At 40.2% G+C, this 12,860-nt stretch overlaps 3 protein-coding genes and 1 pseudogene across 4 annotated transcripts; 2 read left to right on the forward strand and 2 right to left on the reverse strand.

Moving 5' to 3' along the window:
• Positions 1-1,449: 1,449 nt before the first annotated feature.
• On the forward strand, positions 1,450-2,113 carry LOC137736451 (uncharacterized). Its single transcript, XM_068475717.2, has one exon. The coding sequence runs from the start codon at positions 1,638-1,640 to the stop codon at positions 1,884-1,886; it is 249 nt and encodes an 82-aa protein (XP_068331818.2). The 5' UTR covers positions 1,450-1,637; the 3' UTR covers positions 1,887-2,113.
• Positions 2,114-2,431: 318 nt separating this feature from the next.
• Positions 2,432-5,556, reverse strand: LOC137738055 (uncharacterized). Its single transcript, XM_068477658.2, has 5 exons — positions 5,112-5,556; positions 4,357-4,523; positions 3,564-3,863; positions 3,185-3,448; positions 2,432-3,044 (listed from the first exon to the last, which is right to left on the reverse strand). The coding sequence occupies exons 1-5, from the start codon at positions 5,440-5,442 to the stop codon at positions 2,667-2,669; spliced, it is 1,440 nt and encodes a 479-aa protein (XP_068333759.2). The 5' UTR covers positions 5,443-5,556; the 3' UTR covers positions 2,432-2,666.
• A 629-nt stretch (positions 5,557-6,185) lies between these two features.
• Positions 6,186-7,202, reverse strand: LOC137738372 (putative calcium-binding protein CML25 pseudogene; annotated as a pseudogene).
• A 780-nt stretch (positions 7,203-7,982) lies between these two features.
• Positions 7,983-12,143, forward strand: LOC137737965 (ankyrin repeat-containing protein At2g01680). 2 transcript variants are annotated; one of them, XM_068477559.2, is made up of 3 exons: positions 7,983-8,577; positions 10,089-10,498; positions 11,095-12,143. In XM_068477559.2, the coding sequence occupies exons 1-3, from the start codon at positions 8,265-8,267 to the stop codon at positions 11,974-11,976; spliced, it is 1,605 nt and encodes a 534-aa protein (XP_068333660.2). In that variant the 5' UTR covers positions 7,983-8,264; the 3' UTR covers positions 11,977-12,143. The 2 variants fall into 2 exon arrangements, with proteins under 2 accessions (XP_068333660.2, XP_088538658.1); XM_088682532.1 differs by having other exon boundaries at positions 7,996-8,577; positions 9,980-10,498.
• Positions 12,144-12,860: the final 717 nt, after the last annotated feature.

Raw genomic sequence — 12,860 nt, forward strand, 5'->3', positions numbered from 1 at the left:
AGGTTGCTTAAACCCTTGAAACACCAAAAGGGTAGAAAGAAGTCTAGAAGAACTGCGTTGCAAGTAGGAACAATGCAAGCATTTAAACGCACTCATACGGGCCGTCGCCGACCATAAACGCTTGGTTTCGTGCTTTCCATACATCAATAAGAATCCCTACAAATCGACAAGTATATTTCGTATATGGTAAGCCAATCTCTTTTCAATCACTCATATTTAAAAAGTAGGATTATATCTTTCCTATTAAGCTTTCCACAGTCATTTTCTTGAGTTCCACAAGAATCATCATCATTTTCTAGATTCTTGAATAATATATGAGTTCTGACCAATTAAGTCATCATATAGGACTCATTTATTTATCAGTAATCAGAATGAAAAAAAAAATAAAATTGAATAGGTTATTCCATTCCCTTTTTCTTATTTTCTTCCATTCCAAAGATATCCGATTCCTTATTTTTCTGTTACTAATAAGTAAGCAAGCCCTATATTCTTATCCAATACATGTACCACTTGTTATCATCTTTTTAAAGAATACGAACCGATTCATGATCCTTAATTTTTAATAATCATAAAAATATGTGTTGCATTATTATTGATGTTGTTGAATAAAAATTTAGGATCCTGATTCGCGAGACTCAAATATTGCCTAGAATGCCTAGAATATCTGAGAAAGGAATAGAAGTCAGGTTACCTGGATTGATTACCTTTGATTTGGAGTTTGATTATACTTAATTATCAAGTCAAAGGAAGGAAGCCCCTTCAAACAAGCGTGGAAGACCGGTGGCTTTGTTTGGCCGGCCAGCCACCCAATTTTCTCTCCCTACCTCTCTCTCTCACTAGGACTTCGCCCTTGTTCTTTGACCACAAAAGGACCCAAATAATGTATGGATTAAGCTACTAATCAAATTACTGAATTAGTAATGAGGATACCTACAATCCAATAGTTGACAAAGAAACCAAAGTGGCATTGACCCTCTCAGCCAATGAGATGAAAATGATTAAACAAATGAATACACAAAAATGATAAAAATGGTCAAGTGGCGCCAACCACTGTAACAAAAAGAGAGTTTTAACAAAACACACATGGTACTGTTCAGTTTTAACGAAAAACCACATTTATACATTTCTCTAGTACTATTTATTATACCTTTAAAAAGGGCTTTTCATTAAAAGGGAAGTTTTTTTTTTACTTTTCGTTAGTTTTCCTTAACAAAAATGAGAGTTCCGACCCCAAGTTAAAAATGGCAAGTTGAGTAAAAAAGATAGTGATTTTTGCGTTCTCGTTGTATTTATGTATTTCTTATTTTTTTTGGGTTTTTGACTCCTGATTTTCTTTAACTATTATAATTCAACGAAAATCTTGTATAAACACGTTTGATAAGTGTCATCTCAAATTGATTTCATATAGAGGAGGTTACTCTTCCCTTTTGGAAATATCTCACCTTCCCGTCTCTCTCACTATTCATGAACAAATAGTGTCCCTTTTCGTTTCTTTCTTCCCTATATATATAGCTTTCAAAACGTTCATGACTCTCCAATAAACAAAAAGTTAAAACAGATACGCAAGGCCGAAGGTGTGATTTCCTAACGCCCTAAGAAAACAAAAAGAGCGTTAATTTCTTGCGCTGAGTCTTTTTATGGAGAACAAGAACATCACCACCAAGACCACGGGCGAAAACGACGACGACAACGGGATCATGGACGAAGAGGGGACATACAGCTACATGGCTGTCCCAATTCACAGCCAAGTGATGAAGATCAAGCAAGAGTTTGAGAAGATCAAGCACCCGTCTCTGCAGCAGCCTGCAGAGACGAGGCTGAGAAGGGCGCTTCTCCGCGAGATTACGCGCCAGCGCTCGCGTTCGCCGCTCGGGTTGGCTGCATAGGGATAAGCCTCGTAGGGGTTGCCCTGCTTGCATCTGCATGGTTATGGTGGCGACGCTTTAGAGTTTACTTTTTTCTGGTTTTTTTCCTCACTGTTTTTCTTGCTTTTCTGTTTCTTCACCGCGCCAACTATGACAGTTCTGGTCTTTTGGGGTTTTACTACGTTAGTTGTACAGGTTTCTGTTTTGTCGGAAATTTAAGGAATAGTGAAATTAATCTTAATTTTCCACTTGTCTGGTCTCATCATTTCGTACTTTAATTTTATGATTAGACATAATTTATTTATTTCTGTAAATTTTGCGGTTTAGGAGGATGATCAGACATCAAACTGTCTTTTTTCTCATCATATCATCGGAGAATATTCTTCATCGATGCGTAAAATATCTTTGAATAATTCCTAAGTTTCAACAGGTTACTTTTTCTGTGATTAGAAAGAGTCGTTTTCTTCAACTTGCTGACATGTTCAAGCATATTCAACCGGTAAAACTCATGGCCTGTAAGAAACTGCCCGTCACATCTAGTTCAACCTTTCTAAGAAAACCGAAAAAACAGCGAAATAGAGTTGCATTGATTCATCCAGTAAGCGGAACGATTAGAGAAGAACAAAAGAATCTGTGAAAAAACCAAAAAATACAATATTTTCAAGCATTCTACAAATGATAATGCTCAAATAACTAAAGAGCAGAAGAAAGATGCTGCAAAACAAAGTAGCTAAAACGAAAGAGGCAACAAACATGACTAAGAGAGTATTGTGCGCAAACAGCCACCTTTACTGCAGCAATTCAGCCTTTAGCGGTGACAGTTTCTTTCGATGCAAGAAACTTCACCCTCTTTGTGAGATCTCTCATCACGTCTATAATCACCGATTTTTTCTGAATTCTGAATTGGATAGCCAGCTGAGTAGAATCTGAAACACCTTTACTCAACAGGGATTCATCTTCCATGATTTTGGTTGGGAAATGCCCCAGTGCAATCACACATAACGCAATAACGGTGCGAAAAGCAGCTAATTCATTTGCAATACCAAGGGGAGCTTCAGCTGATATGGATTTAAGTTTGTTTAAATCGTGCTTCTGAACTGTTTCTATGTCATCAGCCAGAACAACTCTTAAGGCTGCCAACAAGCGCCCCTCAACCAGTTCCGAGCCCCCTAAGCATACCTATTAAGCAAGACAAGGGTAGAACAAGATTAAATATAACAGTTTATATACGAGAAAGTCTAAAGAAGTCTTTCATAATTTTAGCACAACTACCATGATCAATCCGTTAGTAATTATATATGTTTCAGGGAAGCAGAAACCTTAAGAAGCGGAGCTTCCCCATCTAACTTTAGCTGGCATAAGATTTCTTTCTGCCATGGAGATGGTGCAGAGAAGTTGGGCAATGATACTCCGGCAGCCATACTTGCAGCATCCAGAAGTGCTCCATCATATTTGAGTTCAATACAATCATAGGGGTTTGAAGGTATCACAAATCCATAATCCAGAAGGAAAAGATCATTGTTTAAACATCCATAGTTGAGTACTAAACCATCGTTCTCCTTGATCTCTGTTTCTGCCACAACCTGGATTGAGAGAGAATCTTGACAAGTAAATGAAAATGCGATTTTAAGTTTTCAACTATGATATCTATTGGAGATTTTCTGAATGAAATTAAAGAAACAAAAAATAAAATAAAACCTTTACTAGCATCTTCATATTCCTGTCATCTTGGTCCTGAACTATTGCGGCATTTGGGTTGAAACTGTGGTTGCACATATCGATGAGAGGAAGCATCATCGGAATATCATTGTAGTTCCCGCCTGGAAGTTTTTTACCATATAAACGGAATGCCCGAGACGAAACAGCTGACATTGCCCATCCAAGAGAAGATGCATCTACAGCTTGGCCACCAAAAGGGTGATCATTTGGTTTCAGATTTTCCAGAGCACGCTTGACTTCTTGTTCAAAATCAAGAAGAAATCTGCATCTCTTGTTTACCTGCAACAGGAAATCACTAAACCTTCAAATCTTGATGTGAGAATCAAGTGATTATCAAGGCCAAGATAAGAATCTATACACAAGCTATATTACAAGCCCCTTGAAATCATGGTGTTGAACGTTTATGTATCCAAAATTCATGCATATGCCCAACATGGGCATTTGTTGCCCATATCGGAGGACAAGAGTATCTATGCCATTTCTCTGTCCTGCTCAAGAGTGTCTATGCTATCCCAATTATTGAAAGCAATTTACAAAAATGTCCCAAGTTCGGATTCAGCCAACCCTCTCCAAGGCAATATCCAACCATAACTATAACCCACAGCCCACAGTTTCTCTAAGATATCAGAATATCTACGCTAGATTTTAAACACAACCCGAACTAGAGAGGGATGGAGGGAGCGGGCAGCTCGTTTTGCAGTTTCCCAGCTCTTATATGGTCTCATATGCAAGACTAACTAAGTAGTAAATATTGGGATCTGTGATAAGGTACCTGGTAAAGAAGTGGAGCATACTGCAAATTCTTTATGTCCTCACCAGGGAAGAAGATGGGTATATTGAACGTTTCAGGGAGGCTGCTGATATATGGCCACCAGAAGGATCCAGTTTTTGCTCTTTCTTGCAGAAGCTTCAAACCCAATTTCATTGCCCAAAGTTCCTCTGCCAAATGCTTCCAGTGTTCGGTTTACTCATATTCAAAACTCACTACAGCCTAATGTACAAAACTTTAAGTTACCACCTATGCAGAGAAAACAAAACCTAAATCCTATATAAATGCAGTAGGTTTTTATGTTAGCAAACATCTTATGTAAAATATTTCATACATGAAAAATGTACCAGCTAATGAAGCTCGTCTACAACTGAGGACACATTTTGATGAGGCAAGCTACTGCTAATTGAAAACATCTTATCCTTTTTCTTTTGAGAAGCGATATTCTAAACTACGGGGATGGAGATTCCAAGTTGGGTGCAGGGATGTGGCACACTGCCGTGACCAACTGATCTAACCCACATTTGCGATTTAAAATCTTAAAATAAACACAGAATGTCACTAAGCATTCAAAATCCCATGGAAATGATACTTCAACTCCAATCGAATTTAGTACATATGAACATCGAAGTTCAAACCTTTTTGAACCAAATGAATAAAAAAATAGACAAATGCGAAATACCCATTAACTAAACAGCACACAATACATCAAATCATGATCACAAAACCAATAAAGTCGGAAAGCCAAAAACACCTACCAGGAACTTGGATAGCCAAATTGTCGAGAACAGAGTCGACCCCATCCCTGCCGTCCGATTCAGTTGAGCCAAATCTCAAAGGTACGTGCTCCGGAAGAACAATTAGTTCGGAACCCCCTGGGATTTCCTCAGAAGCCACCAATCCAAGACCAAAGGAACTGTCTTGAGTTATCTTCACGCCCTCGTGCACAAACCCTCCTTCCCGACGGACCCACTTGATCAGGTCCGGCGGGTGTGGGGCCAAGCGCGCAGGATAAGAGGCGGAGGCAGCGGCGCAAGTTAGAGGGCGGAAGGCGGTGAAGGAAGCCAATAACATCTTGGAAGCTGCCATGGTCGAGCCACACTCCAGTGCTCCTTCCAAGTGCTGCTAAGGATACTTTGAGAGTTTTCGATGTTTTGGTCACGGACTAATTTCCATGAAAAGTTATGGTGAAGTTCCCACATTAACCCAATCAAAAATAAGGGAAGGTCATGGTTGCCGAGTTTTGACGGGGACAATTTCGAGATTTCATTTGAACTCAGACTTGAGCTACGAGTGCCGGATGTTCGGTGGATGTCTACCGAAGGAAAATAATGTTCAGCATCTTCTCACAGACATTGAAAAGTTCGGTATTCCATGCCGAAGTTTATCACATATTCTTTTGCTTAAATTGTTGGACTCACAGGTTTTATTATCTTCAAATCCATTCAGTTACATTGAAAACGTTATCTGTCAAACACATGACTACATTTCAAGGATATATTCTTTTACTCTGATACTAATTAACTCTTAATCACTACAGGATGACATAGTGGTGCTAAAATATCTCTATAAATCTTTTCGGACTCTGAAGGGTGAACTAGTAAACACATCCCATTTTGTATAATTTTTCAAGTTGACGAGGACCTTCTCCAACTACACCGATACTGTCTCTATTTTACCACCTATCCAATCCGTCAAGTATGAGGTTTTATCACAAAATAACTCGATGTTAGTTAAAATGAGGTAATTCAATTTGAAGTGCTTCTCTTCTTTACCGCTGGCCGATGTGGTATATAAATGGGATTCCAACACATTTACATACAAAATCAAAATTAGAAAGTATTAACATTTCAATATCGATTAGATCCGAATTAATATAAGGATGAAAATGTTAATATGATCAGGTACTTAATCATAAAAATTGTACCAATTAACTGAAAGAAAAAAAAAACAATTAAATCACAGAAGAGATGAACAAATCCAAAAAAGTGGAGTGTCATCAATGAATTTGACGTTGATGATCAACCTGAAACCGGATCAGTGTAACGCGATCCCGTCATCATCATGACCTTAAACTCCTCGAAATTGATCATACCGTCGCCATCACTGTCAACACCACCGATCATCTTCCGGCATTCGTCCATCGAACATTCGTCCCCCAAGCTCCGGAGAACTTTGTACAATTCCTCCACCGAAATCGAGCCGTTTCCGTCAATGTCGTAGACGGAGAAGGCGTCCTTGAGATTCTCGAGCGCCTCGGCCGGGTCGATCCCTTTGGTGTTGAGCTCAGCGAACTCTTTGAAGTTGATGAAGCCGTCGCCGTCGGAATCGACCTCGGAGATCATGCCATTGAGCTCCTCGTCGGAGGCCGGCTGCCCCAGGCTGCTCATGATGGCCCCGAGCTCGGAAGACGAGATCTTGCCGTCGCCATTGACGTCAAATTTCTTGAAGACCTGGTCGAGCTCGGCAATCTGGGCGCGCGAGTGGAAGGAGGGGGATCGCGAGTGCGTGGGGGCGAAGGCCGGGTGGGGTGCTGCGGCGGCGGCGGCGGCGGAGGAGGGACTGGATTTCTTCTTCCGGGAGAAGAGGGATTTGAAACCCATCTGGATCAGAAAACAACCGGAAACCGAAACCAATTGGAGGAACCAAAATTCAAGATTCAGATTTGTGGGTTTCTGAATTTGAAAATTGGGGGAATTTGGGATTTGTTTTTGGTTTTGGGGATTATATATGAAATTGGAGTGAGAAAATGCGTGAGGAGAGAGAAAGAGGAGAGAGAGAGTTTGGTTAGGGAGAGGGGAATTGGATGAAAAATAATAACTGAATGCAGGAAACAAAACGGAATCCAACTAAATCTCTATCTTTGTTTTCTGTTCAGTTTTACTCTGATGAATTGTTGCTAATTTTGGAAGAGAGAGAGAGAGAGAGAGAGAGAAGGATTAGCGCGTGAATTTAAATTACAGTAGTTACCAGTGTCCAGTGCACACCAACTCAATGACTCGTTGCACGCCACGCTAGCCACGCGTCACCCACTCAACGGCAAGCCACGCTAGCCACGCGTCACCCACTCAACGGCCTCCTCCTACCTATATCACTTTCGGGTAGGTAGGCCATTCGGGCCTAACATCATTAGGGGCCGGTTTGAGGCAAACCTGGATTTGAATGTCTCGACCCAGACCATATCTACGACCCAATTGAAATAGGCTTAAATTTGGTGTCGGCGTGCCCTAGGCTAGGCCAGCCCGCTTCAGCATAACGCGTAAAAGTCCGTGATAAGATCATAAGAGGCACGTAATTGCCGGCGGAAAGGCTAGAATCAAATCATGCCGAGCGTCACACATTTTTTAATTAGAACTAATTATCTTAATAAGCATGATTAAAATATAGTAATGATAACTACGAGCTGATGGTGCGGTGGTAAATGGTATATTGTGAGACTTTCTTCAAATTAAAAAAGCTTTTGGGTTCGAAACTCGTTGCTGATATGGAAGTCAGACTTATGGCTAGGAAGAAGCTGAAATGCCCCTATGAGTCTTCCTGATCTTCCAAAAAAAAAAATAATGAATATAACCGTGACTTGTCCTGTTATACCTTTTTTAAACGAAAAAAAAAATATATATGTTAATGATGAGTAAGGATGATGTGATACCAGTGCACTCATAAATTGACTTGAAATAAAAAGGAATCTTAAGCTCTCCACAGTAAACCGCCCTCCCACCCCCTACAGTTCCACATGATGCCCTCCCACTTTACAGTACTACACCTTCAGATGAATCTCTGGACATTAAAAAAACATCATTAATCAATCACACCTGGTACTCGTTTACAGGAATACCTGGTCGGCTCCTCCTCCTCCACCCTTGATGAACCCAAACAGAGACTTAACCAAAGACTGAATCTTTTCAATCACGATGGACTCGAAGTCCGTGCTTTTCCTGACCCACCAATCCTTCTTCTCCGCCGTCCGATCCGGCGACCTTGCGGCGCTGAGTCGGGTGGTGGAGAAGCTCGCCAAGGACGAGCCCTCCTCAAATGGGTCGCTGGTATCTGATCTGATGGCGATGCAGAACGACGCCGGCGAGACTGCGCTGTACATGGCCGCGTACAATAATCTGGAGGAGGTGTTTGGTTACTTGCTCAAGTTCTGCGGTGTCGAGGTTGTCAAGATCCGGTCCAAGCTTGATATGAACGCCTTTCATGTCGCAGCTAAGCGTGGCCACTTGGGTAAATTGATTACTGGTTTCACTCTTCTTAAAGCTTTTGTTTGGGATTGAATTCATTGGTTTTTTGTTTGGATTTTAACTTCATTAATTGGAACGATCCTTGTATGTGCTGGATGATGGTAATAATTACTGGTCGTTTATGTGCAAGTTCAGTAATTAGTGATAACAAGTAAGAATACCCGCACTTCGCTGCGGGTTTTAAAAACGTTAAAGTTGATAAATGATTAGCTAGAAACATTGAGAATGGTTTTGTAAGCATAAACAGTCAAATCTCAGACTACCCAAAAGGCATTAAGTAATGATCAAACATGCATTAAGATCCACGTCCAAGAACTTCATCAATCGAGCTGGTACGAATGTTAAGAATCCTTCCGTTGTACAGAAGGCTACATGGAAAAATAAATCAACCTTAGAACCGCAGATAATCATCAAATTGCAAAGTACATTACCTTCTTGGTAGGCTCAGGAATTTCCCAAGTCTTGGTTTGAGAGTCTAATGACTTCTTTTGTAGCAAATCTGCTGCTTCTAAAGAACGCGAACAGTGAAGGAAATACAATCAACAAATACAAACAAAATCTAGGTCTTGGAGCAGTGAACATAGTTTGAATTTTACCATTTTACACAGAGGTAAAAGTCAAAAGTCAATCATTCAAAGGAAATACACAAATTTTGTAAAAGATAGATAGAAGAGGAAATTAGCCTTGTTTTAACTACAGAAATTTTCCTTTGCAGTCAATTAAATTATTATTTCACTTCTTCTTTTGTTAGTTGGTTTCAAACTCTAATAACCCATGTCATTTTTTACCATGACCAATATGTGATATTTGTTGCTGGAGAAAGAGGAAGCTAAATAGAAAAGAACAAATTCGTCATGATGACAAATGCAAATTTCAATATATTTAAACACAATCCAACTCATGATGCCTAGCTTAAAATGAATTGAATTTGAGTTGGACATTTGAGGTATAAAGACCCTGGGTTTGTTAGGATTTTTCGATTTCTGAGAGCTTTACATCTTAGTCTAAATGAAAAATGATGTTTGAGGATTACATCTAAAGCATATTTCAGTTAATGATTCAACAGCTTCTGAATGACAATGGTATTCACATTATTTTTCACTTTGATTAAAATGTGTGACAAAGGTATTCACATATTACAATAGCCTAAATCAACCTCACATTATTTAATCACATTATTAAACCGGAGCGACAAAGGTACTCACATTATTAGATCAGTTCAAACTCTACCCAATTCCCGGGCGCGTATAATCTATATCTACTGTTTGTCTTTCTGTGTGTATATCAAACTGAACCCAATTTCATATGAGATCGGCAGCAGGAAACGCGATCTTTTATGGGCTCCAACTTTCCTTCAAATCGAGACTAATTTCACTATTTTTCAGCGAGAGGGCACTCTGGTTTGTCAAGTGAGGCGGTGGAAAGTGAAGCTCTTTAAGAGGATGTGTTCCCTTTGACTGCTTGGAAATATGTTATTGACTGTTATTTATTCAGGTATTGTGAAGGCACTATTGGGAATTTGGCCCGAGCTTTGTAAGCTGTGTGACTCGTCAAACACTAGCCCTCTTTATTCAGCTGCCGTTCAGGACCATTTAGATGTAGTCAGCGCCATCTTGGATGCCGACATCAGCTCAGTGAGGATAGTAAGGAAAAATGGTAAAACTGCGTTACATACAGCTGCAAGGTATGGCTTGCTCCGTATTGGGAAAGCACTTATAGAACGAGATCGAGGAATAGTCTGCATAAAGGATAAGAAGGGTCAAACTGCACTTCATATGGCCGTAAAAGGTCAGTGCACTCCAGTTGTAGAGGAGATATTGGATGCTGACACTTCTATACTGAATGAACGTGACAAGAAGGGCAACACAGCTGTGCATATAGCCACAAGAAAATGCCGTCCACAGGTATCTTCATACTGACATTCTATTTCTGAAAAAACATGTAATCATAAAATCCTCGTCATTATGTTTGACATTTTACGTAGGATGAAAATATCAGCACGTAAAAACCTTGTCATTAACTATTATCCCTTCCATTGGATTTATCAGTTGCTTTGCTTTACTTGCTGGGTAACCATAAGCCTAAATTGGGTTAGGAGCTAGTTCTTTACATGGAGATTCCTCTTGTGGCAACTTGCCAAGGAGTCCCTGCTTGAGTCGTCTTTACTACTACCCAAGACAGATAATGGCCATGCCTTGTTTGGACGTGTGGGTTATCTACATGTGTGGGGATTATGGAGAAGATGTGAGATGACAGAGAATTATGATGGATAATAAGTAATGTGAGGATATATCAGTTAAAAATTTTATATTGGGACCTCATTTTTCCGTCGATGAAACTTTTGTTGATAAAGTTCGTCTTTTCTTCTTTGATGAGGAACCAGGAAGTATGGTTACATCCTCAAAAGTGGTGAATCCAATTTCATATGTTTTTCTTTCTGTGTGTATATTCATACTTCTGTTGCTCCTCCTGTGATGATGTTTTATCCTCTTTCTTTCAGATAGTGAGTGTTTTGCTGAGCTATACGTCTATTGATGTCAACGCCATAAATAATCATTGTGAAACTGCAAGGGATTTGGCAGATAAACTAGCATACGGGGAATCTAAATTAGAAATTACAGAAGCACTAGCGGAAGCTGGTGCCAAGTATGCAAAACATGTTGGCCAAGTGGATGAAGCAATGGAGCTGAAGAGAACTGTGAGCGATATCAAGCATGAGGTGCACTCACAGCTCATACAAAATGAAACAACTCAGCGGCGAGTTTCTGGCATTGCCAAGGAACTAAAGAAGCTTCATAGGGAAGCTGTCCAGAACACTAACAATTCTATCACAGTAGTTGCTGTTCTGTTTGCATCGATAGCTTTCTTGGCCATTTTTAACTTGCCTGGCCAATATGTAAAGTCTGGGGCGGAAGCAGGGAAGGCTAACATAGCCGATGAAGTTGGTTTCAAATTGTTCTACCTGTTGAATGCCACATCTCTTTTCATCTCACTAGCAGTTGTTGTGGTTCAGATCACTTTGGTGGCCTGGGAAACTGGGGCTCAGAAGCAAGTCGTGTCAGTGGTGAACAAACTAATGTGGGCTGCCTGTGCTTGCACCTGTGGGGCATTTCTGTCGATAGCTTTTGTGGTGGTCGGAGAGGGGAGTTCATGGATGGCTACTACCATAACCATTGTGGGAGTGCCTATCCTTATTGGAACTCTTGCAAGCATGTGCTACTTTGTTTTCAGACATCACTTTGGGGCCTTCCAGCGGGACTCGCAGAGGCGCATGAAAAGGGCCAGTGGAAGCAAGTCCTTCTCGTGGTCCTTCTACTCGGCAAATATCTCAGATCTTGATGATGAATATAACTCCGACCATGAGAAAATATACGCTTTGTAAACACGGATACGCCATGTGGGGAGTTTACTTGTTTATCTGTCTGAAGTAGCAGTTAATGTTCATATTTGAAGAGGTGCTCTGCTGTAATCTTTGATCGCGCCAACCGTAATAAACAGTTGATTGTATATTGTATTTTGTACTTGTAACTACAGATCACGTTCGATCAACACTTCCGCAGCTCCCTAACGAAACCATTTTATATGGTTTCACATGCTCCCATGGCTACCGACCAAGTCTCTGATGCGCTTCAAGTGCGTCTGCAAGTCATGGTCCTCTACAATCACCGGCGACTCTTCCTTTCTTGAGGTCCACCGAAACATGCGTCGCAACGTCAACTACAGTCACCTCCTCCTCAAAGTCGTTGACCACTCCACAGGCTACTACCATTCTCCCCCTCACTGGCCGAAGTCAGTTTACAATTTCAGTCCTTGGCATACGATCCACACAGGCAAGCTCTGCATTCGATCTTCTCCGCCGCGAATCCAGGCATCGGTTCATGTTTATAATACGATGATCAATAATCTTGGTAGAAGTTCAATTGTGTTGCCCGAACAGATATGCCTGAAGGAGGATGATGCTCGGTTGAGTTTGGTTGCAGGAGAAGAAGGCGTAAACATAATATGAAGGAAATAGGATTTGGACTTGTGCTTTGTGAAAGTATATGAATAATATCGTATGTCTTGCCAAAAAAGAAAACATATATAAAAATTATGGAATAAAAGATAATTTCTTTCAAAGTTTAATCATAAAAATAAGTGTAAATAATGTTAGAGGAATCATTTAAATCATATTTTTATAAATTAGATGACGTGGTTGCTGATAATTAAATTTATTTAAATATTGATTAACGTACTTATTTTCTATTGATAATGCATCATCTAATT

The sequence above is a fragment of the Pyrus communis genome, chromosome 13 (genome assembly GCF_041283825.1).
Source record: "Pyrus communis isolate YQ-2024b chromosome 13, ASM4128382v1, whole genome shotgun sequence".
NCBI classification, from domain to species: domain Eukaryota; kingdom Viridiplantae; phylum Streptophyta; class Magnoliopsida; order Rosales; family Rosaceae; genus Pyrus; species Pyrus communis.